Source organism: Periophthalmus magnuspinnatus, chromosome 23 (genome assembly GCF_009829125.3).
Source record: "Periophthalmus magnuspinnatus isolate fPerMag1 chromosome 23, fPerMag1.2.pri, whole genome shotgun sequence".
Lineage (NCBI taxonomy): Eukaryota > Metazoa > Chordata > Actinopteri > Gobiiformes > Gobiidae > Periophthalmus > Periophthalmus magnuspinnatus.
Window position 1 is genome coordinate 20,819,906 of NC_047148.1, and position 15,302 is coordinate 20,835,207.

The 15,302-nt window shown below is 41.3% G+C and overlaps 1 protein-coding gene across 1 annotated transcript in view; it reads left to right on the top strand.

Annotated features, from left to right (window-relative positions):
* Positions 1-15,302, top strand: part of dym (dymeclin) — an 87,672-nt gene that overhangs the window by 14,190 nt on the left and 58,180 nt on the right. Inside the window, exons 15-17 of the mRNA XM_033989492.2 lie at positions 5,865-6,047; positions 7,404-7,517; positions 13,444-13,611. Of these exons, the coding sequence (XP_033845383.1) occupies positions 5,865-6,047; positions 7,404-7,517; positions 13,444-13,593 (447 nt within the window). The 3' untranslated portion in view covers positions 13,594-13,611. The remainder of the gene's footprint in view (positions 1-5,864; positions 6,048-7,403; positions 7,518-13,443; positions 13,612-15,302) is intronic.

Consider the following 15,302-nt stretch of genomic DNA (forward strand, 5'->3'; position numbering starts at 1 on the left):
AACGGAGCAAAGTTCAAAAACTCCAAAATGACTTGGCCTCAGAAAAGGTGACTTTTACTGCTGCACTGGCAAAATGTCACGCCAACCACACGGCCCTGGTGGAGGAGAACCTACTCCACCAGAAGACCATCAAGGAGCTGAGCACGGCTTTGACCCACAGCGAGGAGGAGAGAACATCTGCCCTCCTCAAATGTGACGAGCTGCAGACGTCCCTAAAGGAGTTGGCCGATCAGCTGCAGCAGAGCAAGGTCATCGTGGAGGTGCTCCAAGCCGAGGTGGAGACGAAGAACAAGAAGAAGAGGAGGAGGTGGTTTATCTGCTGGCAGTAAACCACCCTCCAACCTGAACCCAACACTTTCTTAACCTGTGTCTGTGTATCTTGACTTGTTTTCTTTAGTTGAGGTACAAAACAGACACACGTCCTGCATTCTAAATAAACAAAAATAAATTAAAATTTCAAATGAGTCTAAATGGATGCTTCTTTCTGTAACAGTCAAACATTTCCTACTTATGTCCGTTACATGACAGTGGTGCAGAGGTGCTTCTCACAGTTTCATCTGTAAAACTACACTTTGTAATCACAATGAAAATATGAGCAGTACACTTAATCTCAAACATCTATTATTTGCATCATATCTTGAACAGATTTATGACTAGCGCTGGGTATCATTAAGAAGTTGCCAATACGATACATACCTCGATACATAGGCCACGATACGATACGTTTAACGGCTCTGAAGGATCGCAAAATATTTACTAAGTCACAACTGTGATACTTAAAGTCTTTGTTAAACCGAAGTTAATATGAAATAAACTTATTTTAATTATCCAAACAGTCAATTAAATGTCAAATTTTCTGCATAAACACGTTTCTTTCCTCTAAACAAGCCACACAAATGTTCTCACTGTGACAGAATAATTTGGTAAAATATAAAAAAAAATACTCTTGGAGATATATCAATACAGCAGCCCATGATATCGATACTGTATCATTAAATGAAACTATACGATATGTCATACGATAGTAATTTTGCACACCCCTATTTAACAGCCATGTAAATTACTGTGTGTCATTATTAGGGATGCAAACATTTCAGCCGATATCCTGCTTCATGTAAATTCATATAGTAAGATTATTCACTGGTTGTACTTGGCCCAGAAAGTCTCAGAATGTTTGAACTTTTATTTACACACATTTGTTCTGTTGTTACCTGAGAGATGAATAACAGCTACATAACACTTTGAGATCAGTTTTGTCTTATTATATTTTTGTTCAAAGGAAATAAATGCTGTTTTCAGTCTCTGCACTGTAATCTGTTGATATCTGGTATCGGCAGATACTTAAACCCATAGTATTGAAATCGCTATAGGAAATTTAAAAAAAAAACTTGATACATTCCTCTTCATTATAATTATGGCAGTGGCTTAGTAGTAGGCAGTGGGTTGAATCCCAGCACTGACCAATGTGTAATGTCATTGTGCCCCTGGGTAAGAGGCTGTACACATGTTCAAAGGCTCATGTGTCAGACTGATAACCTTCCCTCATTGGTCAGATTGAACCATACACTTAAATAAATCCACCTCACCTTTTTAGTTATGCTTCTGGCTACTCTTAATGATGCTTAATAAGGTTGAGATGCACGTTACATATTGAACTGCATATTCCCAAAGATGCTGCCCGTTTTTCTGGAGCTCATTATATCATCTCTTAGTGTCAGCACCAGTGACTCTTGGGTGTTGCTCTCATTAAGACAGTGTCTTGCTGTGAGCCTGCAGATGCTGTTCTCTTAGGACTCCCACTTTTAGTCTCTCATCCTCTGTGAGGCTTTCTCACCTGCCTGGTGCCAATCACTGGAGGCTCTTATTTACTTGTTATTACCCGGTCTCTTATACTCTTGGCCTCTCATCTTCTGCCTCTGACACTTGGGTCTTTTTGTCTGTATTCTTAGGAAAGAGGAGTGCCTCTCTGCAGGAAGCAGGTGCTCTGGGCTCTTAATAGTTGTCTCCCTCTAACTGGTAATTAAAGCAGCCATGCTGTGCCCTGGTCTCTTCATAATGGCACCACTGACCTACAGTGCATCTCGCAACCGCTCAATTAACATTGACCATTTGAAGGCTGGAAAATGCTACAGTTTACATTTCGACTTATAACATCAGAAAATGCTCACCTTTTCCCTGAAATATTAGTTTGGTTTTGTTGAACTTCACCTTGGTAAGGCTGACCTCTCCCAAAGTATGTGTGCTATTACAGAGTGGTATTATAATCTTTTGATTCATTCTGTGAATAGGACATGGATCTATAATAAGAACTGGATAAGACACCCGCCCTCTGGATAAGACACTCCCCCTCTGACCTGGGGCGAGATCCCCTAGTGGTCGCTGTATAGGTACTGCAGCTCCCAGGAACTTGGGCCCAGAAAGAATTGTCCCGTAGAGCTTAACTCATTTTTTGGGGAATTCAAACTGCCTGTGTTCAGCTGACAGTTCATCCACAGCTTTTACAGAGGTCCGATTTTATAGAGATTCTTCTCTCTATTTTCACAGCATTAACTTTTTGGAATTTTTAAATCCTCAAAGCTCCTAAAAATGATCTTTGTAAGATTTAGCCTAGCCCCGCTCTGAGCCTGCGCTAGCTCCGCTCTGGCAGCTATTGTGCTGATTCTGACGTCACGTGGTGGGAGGCGCTACTCTGTATTGAGGAAGTAATGCAGAACAGAAAATTATTTTTGGGGTCATATGTCGAGCACAGGCCAATGAAAAACACAACGCCATCTTGGGTTCACCTTCCAGGTTTTATTATACTTCCATGGAATAGGAGCAATAAAAGAGTCTGGACTGGTGCCCCAAGTGTAATTATAAAATGACCTTAGCACCATAATACAGGTCAGACACAGACTTACTTAAAATCTCCCAGAAGGCTGTTGCCAACCAAACCACTTCATCTGTATATGAGGCTATGAACAATCCCTTATAAACTTTTAACTGTCTCTTAAACCAGCTTGTACTTGTGGGTAATACAGACATGCAAAACCCTCTACATCACTATCTACACTGTACATAAAAACTTACTTATTAAAGCTGTTTGATAGGGAAACTCAAACAAATACCTTTTATTGTGTGTATGTCTGTGTGTGAGTGCGTGTGTGTACATGCTTGTGTGTGTTTTGGGCAGTGTACGTTTTTGTAAAAGATTGTATCATGCTAATTTCTCCAGTCACTGAGATAAGAGATGATAGAGACCCGCCTGTAGACATAACATGAGCTACAGTTATGTCCATTTTGAAAACCAAAACTCAGTCTGTGACGCTTCACATGAAGTCATTTGCCAAAAAGACAAATTTGCCATACGTATTTTGTTTTGTAAATTAATATTTACCAAAAAAAAGAGTATAAAGTATAAATTAACAGAATTAACATTAACAGACAAATACAAACATCCGATTGTGGGCTGTGGCTGAGCTCTGACTGTATGATCACATTATAACAGAGAAACACAACACGTGTCTCAGCACATGGATATACAATGTGTTCAAGTGAAGGAAAACACCACTTCTCTGCGTATTTGAGCAGTTTATGAAGTCACTCAGTTGTCTGTCCTGTACATGCGCCTCCTGCTCGGTCCTTCACCAACATGAAGAAAATAACATCCAAAGCAAGTGTGTATCCATGACGCACAAGTACGTACATCCTCACATCGCTCCATAGTGGAGAGTGGAGGATGCTCCATTGTGATCTGGAGAACTAGTTCCCTCAGTGGAACAATGTCGTTGTGTTCAGGTTGTGCAGGGGTGAAACAGTTACTGCTGTGGAGATGCTGCATGTCTCTTGATTGAGGGCCTTGTCTGTGCTGATGACTGGTCTTTCAGCAGGACAAAGCTATAGCTCACAAAGCTGCAGGACAGAGGCTCATGTGGAGCAGTCCTGAGTGCTGCTCTGGTCTAAATCGCATATAGAACATTTTGGAATTTAGAATGTCACAACAAATGAAATTAAAATGGGCAAGCTGTTCCCTTCAAACTGAATGAAGAATCGTTCCTAAACACATTTTTCAAGAGCTCAGCAAGAGTGGGGCTTGCTGGATCCTCACTTTTAAACACTATAGTTTAAAGGTTTGTATGAACAGCTGAAAGGCCATCAGGTGTTGTCATTGTTGCTGTGAGAAATACATTTATTTAGAAAACATCCATGAGACAGTAGATTGGAGAATGGAGGCGGAGGCATAATATTTAAATCCTGTCTGGCTTTCAAGTAGACCACGGCTCTCTTAATCTCATCCACTTTACAAACATACAGAAGGGAGCGAGCAGACGTCTAGCTAGCCTATTTTCATTTGACCTGAATTCCCCAGCGTGGCATTTTTCCCCTGCCAGCCTAATCTCATTACGACGGGTGCCGAGCCACAGAACAAACGTACCAGGCATCCGGCTGCTTCTACTTGGCCTTCTCCTCTTCCTTTTTGTTTTTTCTTCCTTGCAGTAACCGTACTCGCCTCTCATACAGCTTCCATTTTTGCTGCTGTCCTCCTTCGCTTGCCTCCCTCATCCTCCTACTCACTTGTCTCCCGTATCTGTCCCTGCTTTCAGTCTAATTATGGCCTGCCAGAGGAGAATAGAGTGGAGCTGAACTAAAGCTAGACAGTCGAGAGAGAGGCACACAATCAATCCTCATTATAAGCGGGCACTCCTGCCTCTTCCCCCGGTTCTTTCTTTTGTTAAAGTCCCACACTGTCCACCGCACACCTTTGCCTGGCTCTGGAAATCAATGCAATGTCTCCCAAACCCACAGGGTGCACCCATCATCCTAATCTCCCTTGTGTGGGTTTCCCTTCAACACATTCATCCCCATAGTAAAAAAACAAGACCACACAGTAAGGAAAGGCCAACATAAACAGGCACCACATGCGCCCCAGATTTGAGCCACAATCTCGGCCCCAAATCAGATCGCCCTCCCACTGTTATTGTGAATACGATCTTAGCTGGTATTAGTGAATTCTTGGGCAAAACAGCCATGATGTTTATCAAGTAAATGCAGTTCTGGGACAGTGCAGCGTTTTAAGGCCCGTGGCATGTTGGGGCTCCCTGCTGCGTTTCGACTGATGATGAACTTTTTTTCCCCCTTTTTATATCCTGCATTAAAATTATGAATACTGTATCTCTAGCATAACGGAACAGACTTTTTCGTTGGCATGGACAAATTTTATACACTTGTACATTGAAGAGTAAACTAGCGTATGCAGCATTTTACCCCAGTGTATTTGTACAGGAATTCTGATACTTTAGACTGAGGGTATATGTTTTTTTCATTGGTTTAGCTTTGCAATGACATCTACAGCCACATCTATAACCATATGAGTGTCAGCTTGATCACAGCATTTTGTTTTTTATCTCTCAATACAACAAGCTGTACTTCTGTTCAGTTCGTTTCCTAATCTTTGGTCGATTTCTTGATATTCACCTATTAACTTTGCAAACATCTGCCTACTCTTCCCTCTTACTGCAACTGCAACTAAGTCATAAAAAATTTAACTGAATCTTATAAACATGTTTTGCAGCTACCCCACGAAACTTGCCTGAAATCTGACTTTTAAATTAACAGCTAACCATTGTGCACATACCCCATACTCACTTGTCAGTACTGTCAGGGTTTAACATAACAGAGTGTGACATGTCAGCTGACCTAGATGCTCTCCGCCCTGTGTTTCCCCACCTCTAACTTAGCCTGTTTGTGACATTTCTTACTCCTCGCTGATCCTCTTTTCCACTGATCAATGCCTCCATCAGGAAGAAATCATTTAAAAACACCATTATAAGTAAACCCAATCTAGTGGGAAACCAATTAACCTTTACATCTTCACTTTCCCGCAGGCCCAGGACCTGAACGTGATAGAGGAGGTGATCCGCATGATGCTCGAAATCATCAACTCCTGTCTGTCCAACTCTTTACACCACAACCCTAATCTAGTGTACGCTCTGCTGTACAAGAGGGAGATGTTTGAGCAGTTTCGGTCACACCCTTCCTTCCAGGACATTATGCAGAATCTAGACACGGTTAGTTGTGTTTTTTTTGTTTTTTTGTTTTCAGAGGAACACTGGATAACAATAAGGTTAAGTAGACACCTCCATGAACATCTAAGGATCTTAAAGGAAAATTTTTCTGAAGCTGAACAGGTCTGGAACACATTGTTAACATGGGGGAGTTCAATTGGACTATAGAGCTCAAGTACTATCGATGAATTAATCAGTCCCATTGTGTCGAGAGACTCCCTGTCAAATATTCATTGAGTTTGGTGTGTGGGGGAGGGACCCAGTCGAGAGAAAGCTGTCATTCATGTCTGTGTTAGTCATGTAACGGCAGAAAGAACCAGCCTGTGTGTGTCTATGCACTGTATACAAGAATGTGAGGGGATGGGGGGTGGTGCACACGTTGCCATGGGCTCGGCTGTTATCCATAAGTATGAGGGAAGCTCGCTCGCTACAATCCCTCAGTGAGCCCACCCTCCCTAAGGCTATTCCATGGAGCCTGCAAATCCGTGTGTGTGAGCAGCAGATCCAGGATGAAGGCCCTGCTTTTTTGCTTTTCTAAATTAACCCCTTATGGGAGACCCCCAAACTTAATGATACGCTCTAATCAGGATCCAGTGTGTTGAGTTCTCTGCAGCAACTTCTGAGCACTGGTGCAGAACTTGTAGGCACATTTTATTCAGTTCAGAAAAACATAATATATTTTAACGGTCAGACAAGAGAAGATGTAAATGTAATAAATTCATCCCCTCAAAAACAGATGCCATGGCGTTACATATGCTTTGAACATGCATTATACTCAAATATGTTTTTATACATAATGAGGTATGTTCTGTATAATTGGATTAGACCACATAAAGGCGAGCTAATCCAAACTCTTTTTAAAAGCGTGGTTTGATTTGTTCAGTCAAGATTTTTCATTATAAATATATTATAAATCTTCACTTAGAAATTGAAGCACTTCAGTGTTTACAGTTATTAGATAACAAAGATAAAGCAGTTGTTGCCAGAGAAGTTCTCATGCACCAGACATCTACATAATGCAAAGAACAGAAAGCTTATATAAAGTGTAGAGTGTCATTCTGATGTCGTTCTCTTGAGTATGTTGCACCTAGTGTCATCATGTGGGGCGTGGCAGATGCACTATTGATGTGACAGCTTCAAGCTGGTAAGAAGCCAGAGCTCCTTAACACAAAACAGAGTACATTAATCTTCAATGGGATGAAAGACATGTTACCATATAGTGTAAAATCTACAGTAGCTGCTCCAGTGTGTTCATTTACTATCCTAGTGTTATTATTTATTACTGATGGTGGCAAAAACAGATTTCATGAAATATCTTTTGTTTGTGTAGTACATTGTTGATAATTTCTCTCTTAATAGGTGATTGGGTTCTTTAGTCAGCGCCTGGAGCAGGCTGGGAGTGACCTCTCTGTGGAGCGAGTTCAAGAGGTCATCATGAAAGGAGCCCAGGCCCTGCCCAAAGACAGACTCAAGGTAACATTAACATTTACTTATGACACAAAACCTCAGACCAAAGAGAACAAGGCACAATATAGTGTGAAGCACAATAAAAGCTATTGCCATTAGAAAACAAGTACAAAGGATGAATGGAAAGCCGAACAATGTGCTGTCAAAGGCCAAGCTGTGAAGGATGGCAGATTGAAGTGCACCAGAGAAAATGAGTTTTTGTGGACAGGTGAGGAACAGAGAAGTATGGGATATGTATGGACCAGGCCAAAGGAACCTGGCAGCCATGGGGAAATGAGACGTAAGGCCAAAGCCCAATCCTCATTAGCATTAATGCTCATGTTCATCCCGTCTCTGCTGGCTGGCTACATATGAACATGTAATGACATTTCAAGGAGATGGGATGGGGGGCGAGGGGGCACTTTGTCATGGGCACATGCGATTGTGAGGTGGCTGTGTGGGACATAAATCTGCCTCGGTGGGTCGTTACCCAACACTCTCTGCACTCCAGGCGGGGTACGGTAACCCACACCCCTCCCTGTGTTCCTCCATTAATCAGCACGGAAATATGGACCTAGTGGTCTCCCCATTCCGGTCTGCACTGGTGCTGACGCTCTTAATTGCCTGTTTCATCATGTGTTTCATGTTCTATACTTGGCGTCCGGCTGCGAGGCATTTGTCTCGCTTGCCGATGTGGAAGAGGAATGGTGCGTAGTCTATGTGCTCTCTCAGGCAGCACCTTGGAGCACTAATGTAGCAATCGACCAACGAGCCATACAATTACATATGTAGTCATATGAATAACCCTGTCCTGTCCTTCAACAGGGCTCCACCTGCACTATGCAGTGATGTGTTGGCCAATATCAGTCTACATCTATTTGTAGATATTTATTTATGACTTCTAGACCTCACGTCTTTGTAAAGTACTGTAAAGGCGTGTGGTCTTTGCTGGCCAGGTTAGCACTGTAGAATTATTTTCAACCTCCTGCCCCTGGACAGTAACTACGCACTTGGATTCATAATGCCTAATTGTTTTATTGCATGTACCATTTTCCTTCTGTTATTTAACTGTGCGGTGCAATACTGGAATTTCCCCACTGAGGGACTAATAAAGGCAGATCTTATCTTATCTTATTTAAGTTACCATCTGCACTTGTTCTCAGTGGTGGACACTGAAGTCTACTGATACCTACTGTACTTTGTATCTGCTCTTCTTTGTGGTGTCCAAGTATTTTTAAAGTTCATCACATCTCCACTGCTGCATCCATAGATCTCACTCCTACAGTCAGACATACAAACTCCAATATGACTTGTCTTGTTCAATGTTATAGCGAGGCCTGTCGATTAGATTGCTTTCCAGCTCCGTGGGGTGGTGTAAAGCAAAGAGAATCTCTGGTCAATGTGTCCTACGGGAGCAGCCTGGCTGTTTGATGATACCATCACTCATGCAAACAGCTGTCTTTCTACCTCCAGCATCCCTCCATCTTATGCGCTCATTGTGCTCCTTCATCCCAATAGGAAAATCCACAAGTTGAATAAATGTTGTGTATAATCATCAATAAGTTGGTAATTATTCTGCTGTTCGAGGGGTATTTTCAACTGGTGTGGGGCAGAATTTCTGATGCCAAGAGTAAGCAAAGTAGTTTTTATTTTTTATTTTTCTAACATCATATTTTGAAATTGCAGTGTGCGTTTGTTACTTTATTTATTACTGTGTCTGATCCTTTTTAAAATGTTTGAAATCCATAATAAAGGTTTGAGTCATAGTTAAGACACCAATATGTGGTTTAAATTTCCACAATTCTATAATTATTAATGTTTGACCTGTGTGATAAAATGCACGTCGGGACTTGGTTCAGAATGAGTTGAAAGAACCGTTGTAAAGACAAAGTATAGCTCTTTGCTTCAGGAAAGTGGCCCCCAAGGCATGTACGTGTATATAATGATGTCAGTTGTAGAGAGCAGAGAGATATGCAAATAGTATCCTAACTGAAAACTCTGATAGATGGTTAACCCCGGCAGTATCAGTCCCTCCAGCGCCCCCTCTGTGTGTGGTTGTTGTTTCTGGGCGTGAGGCAGTGCAGGGGGAGTGTCTTGTTTAGGTTGACCAAATGAAGTCTGTCTCTGAGCTGAAAGGTCCCACAGACGGGCTGGCTCCTCGGGGCACAGACTTCAGAGCAGGGGCTTAACGGCTCCCGCTTCAGGCCTGAGGCAGCGAAAAGCAAACCGGTTATGTGTTACTGCCTGCTACAACACACACTCTCGTCAGTGCTGTCAAAACCTCAAACCTTTTATTTACTATTATCCATTTATGTGCAAAATGTAGCGGGAAAGACGTTAAACAGTTTCTTGACTGTAGAAAGACTCTTAAATAGTTGGGTGAGATCATTATGTTTTGTATTTTTGTTTAGATCTATCAAGACGTTCTCATGTGTCAGCGTTTTATCTTAGTGTGGCCAGGGCTCCAGAGTTTGACCAGTGCAGATTCAGATGTACTTATTTCATTTATTTAATATTTTACCAGCTAAGTCGACTCAGAACACCTTCTCTACTGCAATGACGACTTGGATCTTCTCTCCCCATTATAATTGCAGATAAAATAATATAAAACACGCTTAAAAATGACTAAACTATAATGAAAAAAGTCATTAATTCACCCGCTCTTCCCTCACCTCCGCACAAACCGCTGAAGCCAGTCCAAGCGGCTTTGGCCCATGCGCTCAGGTTGCACTCTGATGCACAGAGATATGGCACCCCAGTTCTCATAAGTTTGGCTTTTTTCATATATTTGTGAATGAGACACCGTATTTACATTTAAAGAGCTTCATCAAACCTGCAGATCCTCCACACTGTGTTTCGGTACACAAACGAGGCTGCTGTTGTGGGAAGTAAAAAAATAAAACTAAACTGCAAAAGATGTCAAAGATCAGCTGTTGAAATTGAAAGTGAGAGGTGTCACTCTGCACTTACTATAGCGATAAAGATCCTTAAAATCACTGACATCTCACTCTGACTAGGTTTTGAAGCTAATATTTATTTCATAGCTTCTTATTAAACTCCTAAGCTACTAACTAATTCAGTTTTAACTTAAAGAAGAGGTAATTTCTTAATGTTATTTGATGAAACCATCATTAAAATATTGTTTTTTCTTTAATACGTGCATCGTTTAGACCTGTGAATTGTATATCTGGGTAAAAGGTTATATTAGGTTCTATTTAGCCCTTATTTTTGCAGCAGTTTAAGGACGGTGTAATATGATGGCAGCTAAATCATGTTCTGGTACACACAAATCAAAATCGTAGGCGCACCGTTTCACACAGCTCAAATTGTTAGTCTTGAGCCCTGATGGTTCAGAGAAATCCCTATTTGTCTTTAATGAACTGATGCATGAAAGGGCAAAATTACTGAATTATCTTTTGCGGCTCTAAAATGTGATAACCTTTGCAACGTTATTCTGCCCTTAGTGTTCCCATTTTAGCATTAGCTTTATGGGTTTTAGCATGTTGCAGTTACTAACACAATGGATGCTAACAGAGTTTTAAGGCAAGGCAAATTTAAGGCATCCTACTCTTTTTGACGATGTTGAAGATAGTATACAACCTAAACTTGTATCAAAAATAACTTGAATAATAACTCTCCACCATTGTTTAAAATCAGCTCGTAAAAATAATTTGTATCCAGACTAAACTTAACACCAAGACCCCTTCGAATAAATAGATATATTTGCTCTGTTTTGAAGAATGACCTTTCTGAACTCTTGTGTATCCACTTCCATTTTTCTCACTACATTCTTCTCGGAGCGACTGGGCTCTATTAGTGTTGCAGAGGAGGGTACATTCAGTCCCCAGCGTTCACAGCGAGTTTTCACTGTGTCCAGAGAAAGGACAAAGATAAGATTTGGCAGCGTCAAGATGCCCTCATTTTGTACAGGGAGCACTGGAGCCTGAGGAAAGCAATGTGTGAAGGGCATGAAATGATCCACTACACCACTCCTCGTATCCCCGTGTCTTCAGTAGAGCACACCATCATTTTCACAGCTTGCTTCACATACATTTTACACTTTGGGACCCAGATCCTATTAATCAAGTCATATGTTGCGTATGTTAACATTACAGTATTTGCTGATTAATGTTTTAATCATGTTAATTGCCTTATTTGCATAGTCAATTATGCGTCATACATAATCTAAATAATACAGAGTCATTAATCCAGTTACCTCTGTGCTCTTTCTTATATTTGCTTATGCTTGCAACTTAGCGGCGCAACTGAACGGAACAACCTCAGTTTTTTCCCTGCATGATTTCACTGTTGGGGAGGTGCTGTCACTGTAAAATGAACTTTTGATGAGCTAGTAATGTGCTCTACCAAACAGTCACCTACTCACAAAATTCCAGCCAGATAATACAGTTCAGGCATTGTGTCTATGTGGCGACAATGGGGCGGTGCGTGCGGTCTGGCCCTGATAGTCTGGCATATGGCCTGTGACCCCGTAGCCCCTGTGTGTCTGTGTCATTATGATACCAATAGTGCGCGGGTGAATAGAGGCAGCAGGGACTCAATAGAGCCGACTGGGACCGTGGCATACAGGCCGCAAGCGTCTGTCTTTCACTGCAGACTGATTACTCGATGTTGTGCGTGTGTGGGGGTGTGTGCGTGTGTGTGTGCGTGTGTGTGTGCGTGTGTGTGCTTATATACATGCATGTGCAGACAGCAGCTTTTAATGAGACGCTGCTGCATTATTGATGCTTATCTTTTCTACCTGCCTGCTGTTATGTAGGTGGCGACATGAAGTGATGGGCTTGTGTATGACAGTAAACATGAGGAAATTTTCAGCTGTCAGTCACAGTAGTTATGTTTGTACCAAATCACATGACCTGTGAATATATATGTGTGTATATACAATTGTACACAGAAGAATCAACTATAATTCAAACCAATGAGAACAAAAGACATTAAAAACATGCGGCCTGTAGTTAAGCTTAAAAAAATGTCCTCTTGCGAGACTTTATTAGACTGTCTGGTGTGTGTAAATGAGGCCTTCACCCATGTTTGACTAATTTGTCTATAATCGGCTCTCTGCTTGTCCTGTTAAGCCCTGACAAACTGTTGCTGGGTAAACTCATTGTCTGCGTCTGTCTCTTAACAAGAGCAGCCATAGCCCACTAATCAGGTTAGTCCACACTTTCCTACAGGCTCAGACCATCACATCACCCACAGAAAGGACACTGCTGTGGTTTATTTTGTTTTGATTTCATTATGTTTTGTTGTGAACATGTATATATGAGCGCATCAGCCCCGTCTGCTTGTACCTGTGGGCAGCGCGGAGTCGGACTTGTCTGTGGACGCGGCCTGCTGAGTTCACAGGACTGTGTTAGCGCATTAGGGAGCTTTTAGAGGGTCAGTGGTTGGCTCATAGACCAGTGCTACCTGCTGCTGTAAACAGTTGTACCTAACACATAGATGGAATTACAGCTGCCAGCGCGCCACTGCACCTGACAGAGAATGATCACTGAGTGGCCTGCGACAGTTAACCCCCATTCATCTAATGAGACATGTCACACACTCGGTCCCAGCATTTTGTCCAGCGGGTTGCTACTAGAGTTTCTGTTTGGGTTGGTTGTCCAAACATAATTAATATAAATGGGTCTTTTAATGAGCATAAGAGTGTGCATGGAAATATAGCTGCTCTAGTGCCATTAAGAATTTGTTCTTGATGTTTTGCCTGGTAAAATAAAGGTTGATTAAATAAATATAACTTGGTGTAAGAGTGAAATTTCATTATTTTAGCTTTGGATGGAGATAAACAGTTTACACATAACATATTAATCTAACTGCAAATACATTTCATTTACCAGAGGGTGAGTTTCACTGTATTCATTTATTTTCATCATAAGTTGCTTTAGATACTTTGGATTTCTTTAACTTTTTTTTCAATTTTTTGTTGTCTTGACAGAAATTCCCTGAGCTCAAGTTTAAATATGTGGAGGAGGACCAACCTGAGGACTTCTTCATCCCGTACGTCTGGTCCTTGGTTTTCAACTCTGGAGTGGGTCTGCACTGGAGTCCACAGGGCATAGAGCTGTTCAGCATGGACTCTGGCTGATGCTCCTGTCCCTGGTCCCTGTGATCAAACATGCAAGCGTGTGTGCGTGCGGGGGTGTGCGTGTGCATGTGTGTGCGTGTGGGTGTGTGCGTGTGTGTGTGTGTGTGTGTGTGTGTGTGCGGGGGTGTGCGTGTGTGTGCGTGTGTGCTTTGAAAGTGCCTCTACCTTGTACAGAACTGTGTGTCCGTTAAATTCAAAGTCTCTTCCTCCTTCTTCCTTGTGAGTCTCTGCTCGGACACTGCAGGGTTCACTCGTACGTGTTATTTACGACCTGGTCGTGTAGAATATATGAGCAGCTTCTGTGGCACAGCTGATTGAAGCACCGCTTCACTCTGGCAATGCATCATTGTCTGCTCTTTTCTTATGATGAAAAGGTCAAACTCTGTCACCTATTGTTACATTAACACCTTTTATGCGATGTAGACATTCTATCCAAGCCCACTGCGTTAATTTAATATTCACAGGATTCTCAATAAATTGATAAAAATTCATATTGCAGTTTAAGTGTTAATATAACAAATGTGTTTCCTCATTAGCGGCTCCCACTTCCACTGTGATTAAAATCTAGGCTTTTTTGAATATTGAATTGTATAGACGATATAATATCACTTTTCTACTCTATTTTAATTTATTGGGATGCATCTGTTCTGTTCTGTCAGTATAAATATTTACTCTAAACGCTCCTGTTTATACAGGTGTCTGGAATAGGACTGTGCTTTTGTAAATTTAAACAGGTCAGACTTATAAATAGAAACAGGAAGTTTCTGTTCTAGCCAATAGAAGTGCTTCATATTTACTGAAATGCGTATTAGTAAATCCCAGAATGCAACACGGTCTCTCCTGATTTATTGTATTTCACGGTTTCTCTCTGCCCATTTATTTGACTTTCTCGTGTCATTCTTTTGCTGATGGAATTCAAAGACTGAACTTACTCTGGGGCAGTCATTGCTTTGCATACTTTGAATTTTATTTTGATGTTTATCTAGCAAAGTTACTTTAAAAATGAAATTATTTATTTTGATGTTTATTGGTTTTTATATACAAAGAAACCCCTAAATGTGTGTCCTTGTAGTGCAAAAATGACTCCTAATGATGAGTGCAGGTACCATTGTGGCTTCCCACAAATGAAAAATGAGGTGTCAAAAACAAGAGTTCAGACAAATATGACTTTGAAAGAAAGGGGTTTAAATAAAAAATACTGAATCAAAATCTGGAATATTTTGTGTGTTCATTGAGCAAAGATATATTTCAGATTCAAGCCAAGAATATATAAAACAGTGTTTTCCTCGTGTTCTGTTCCAAATGTCACACTGACATTTAAGTTGAGTCAAACATCTCAGGAGTGTTTGTCGTTTGTCTGTCGTTCGTCTGTAGTGTGAGGGATCTAACTCCACTCGATGCTGGACCAGGTGAACCTGTGTGAACTCCATCACATGACTTCACAGAAGCATTTTACATTTTGTTGTAGGGAACTTGAATCTTGTCTGCTGTGGTTAACGTAAACATCCACTCGCTCAAACATAGTTATTTAGGAGGACGTCAAGTACATTTTCTAATGTTTGCACTTTGTAATAATTAAATTGTCACCCCTCAAATTTCTGCGCACACAAACATTTAATATGTCTGTTTCACACATTGTACAAACCAAATTCCAAGGAAATTCCAGTGTGGAATGGAGTGAATTCAGTGGTTGGCAAATCTCAACCTAT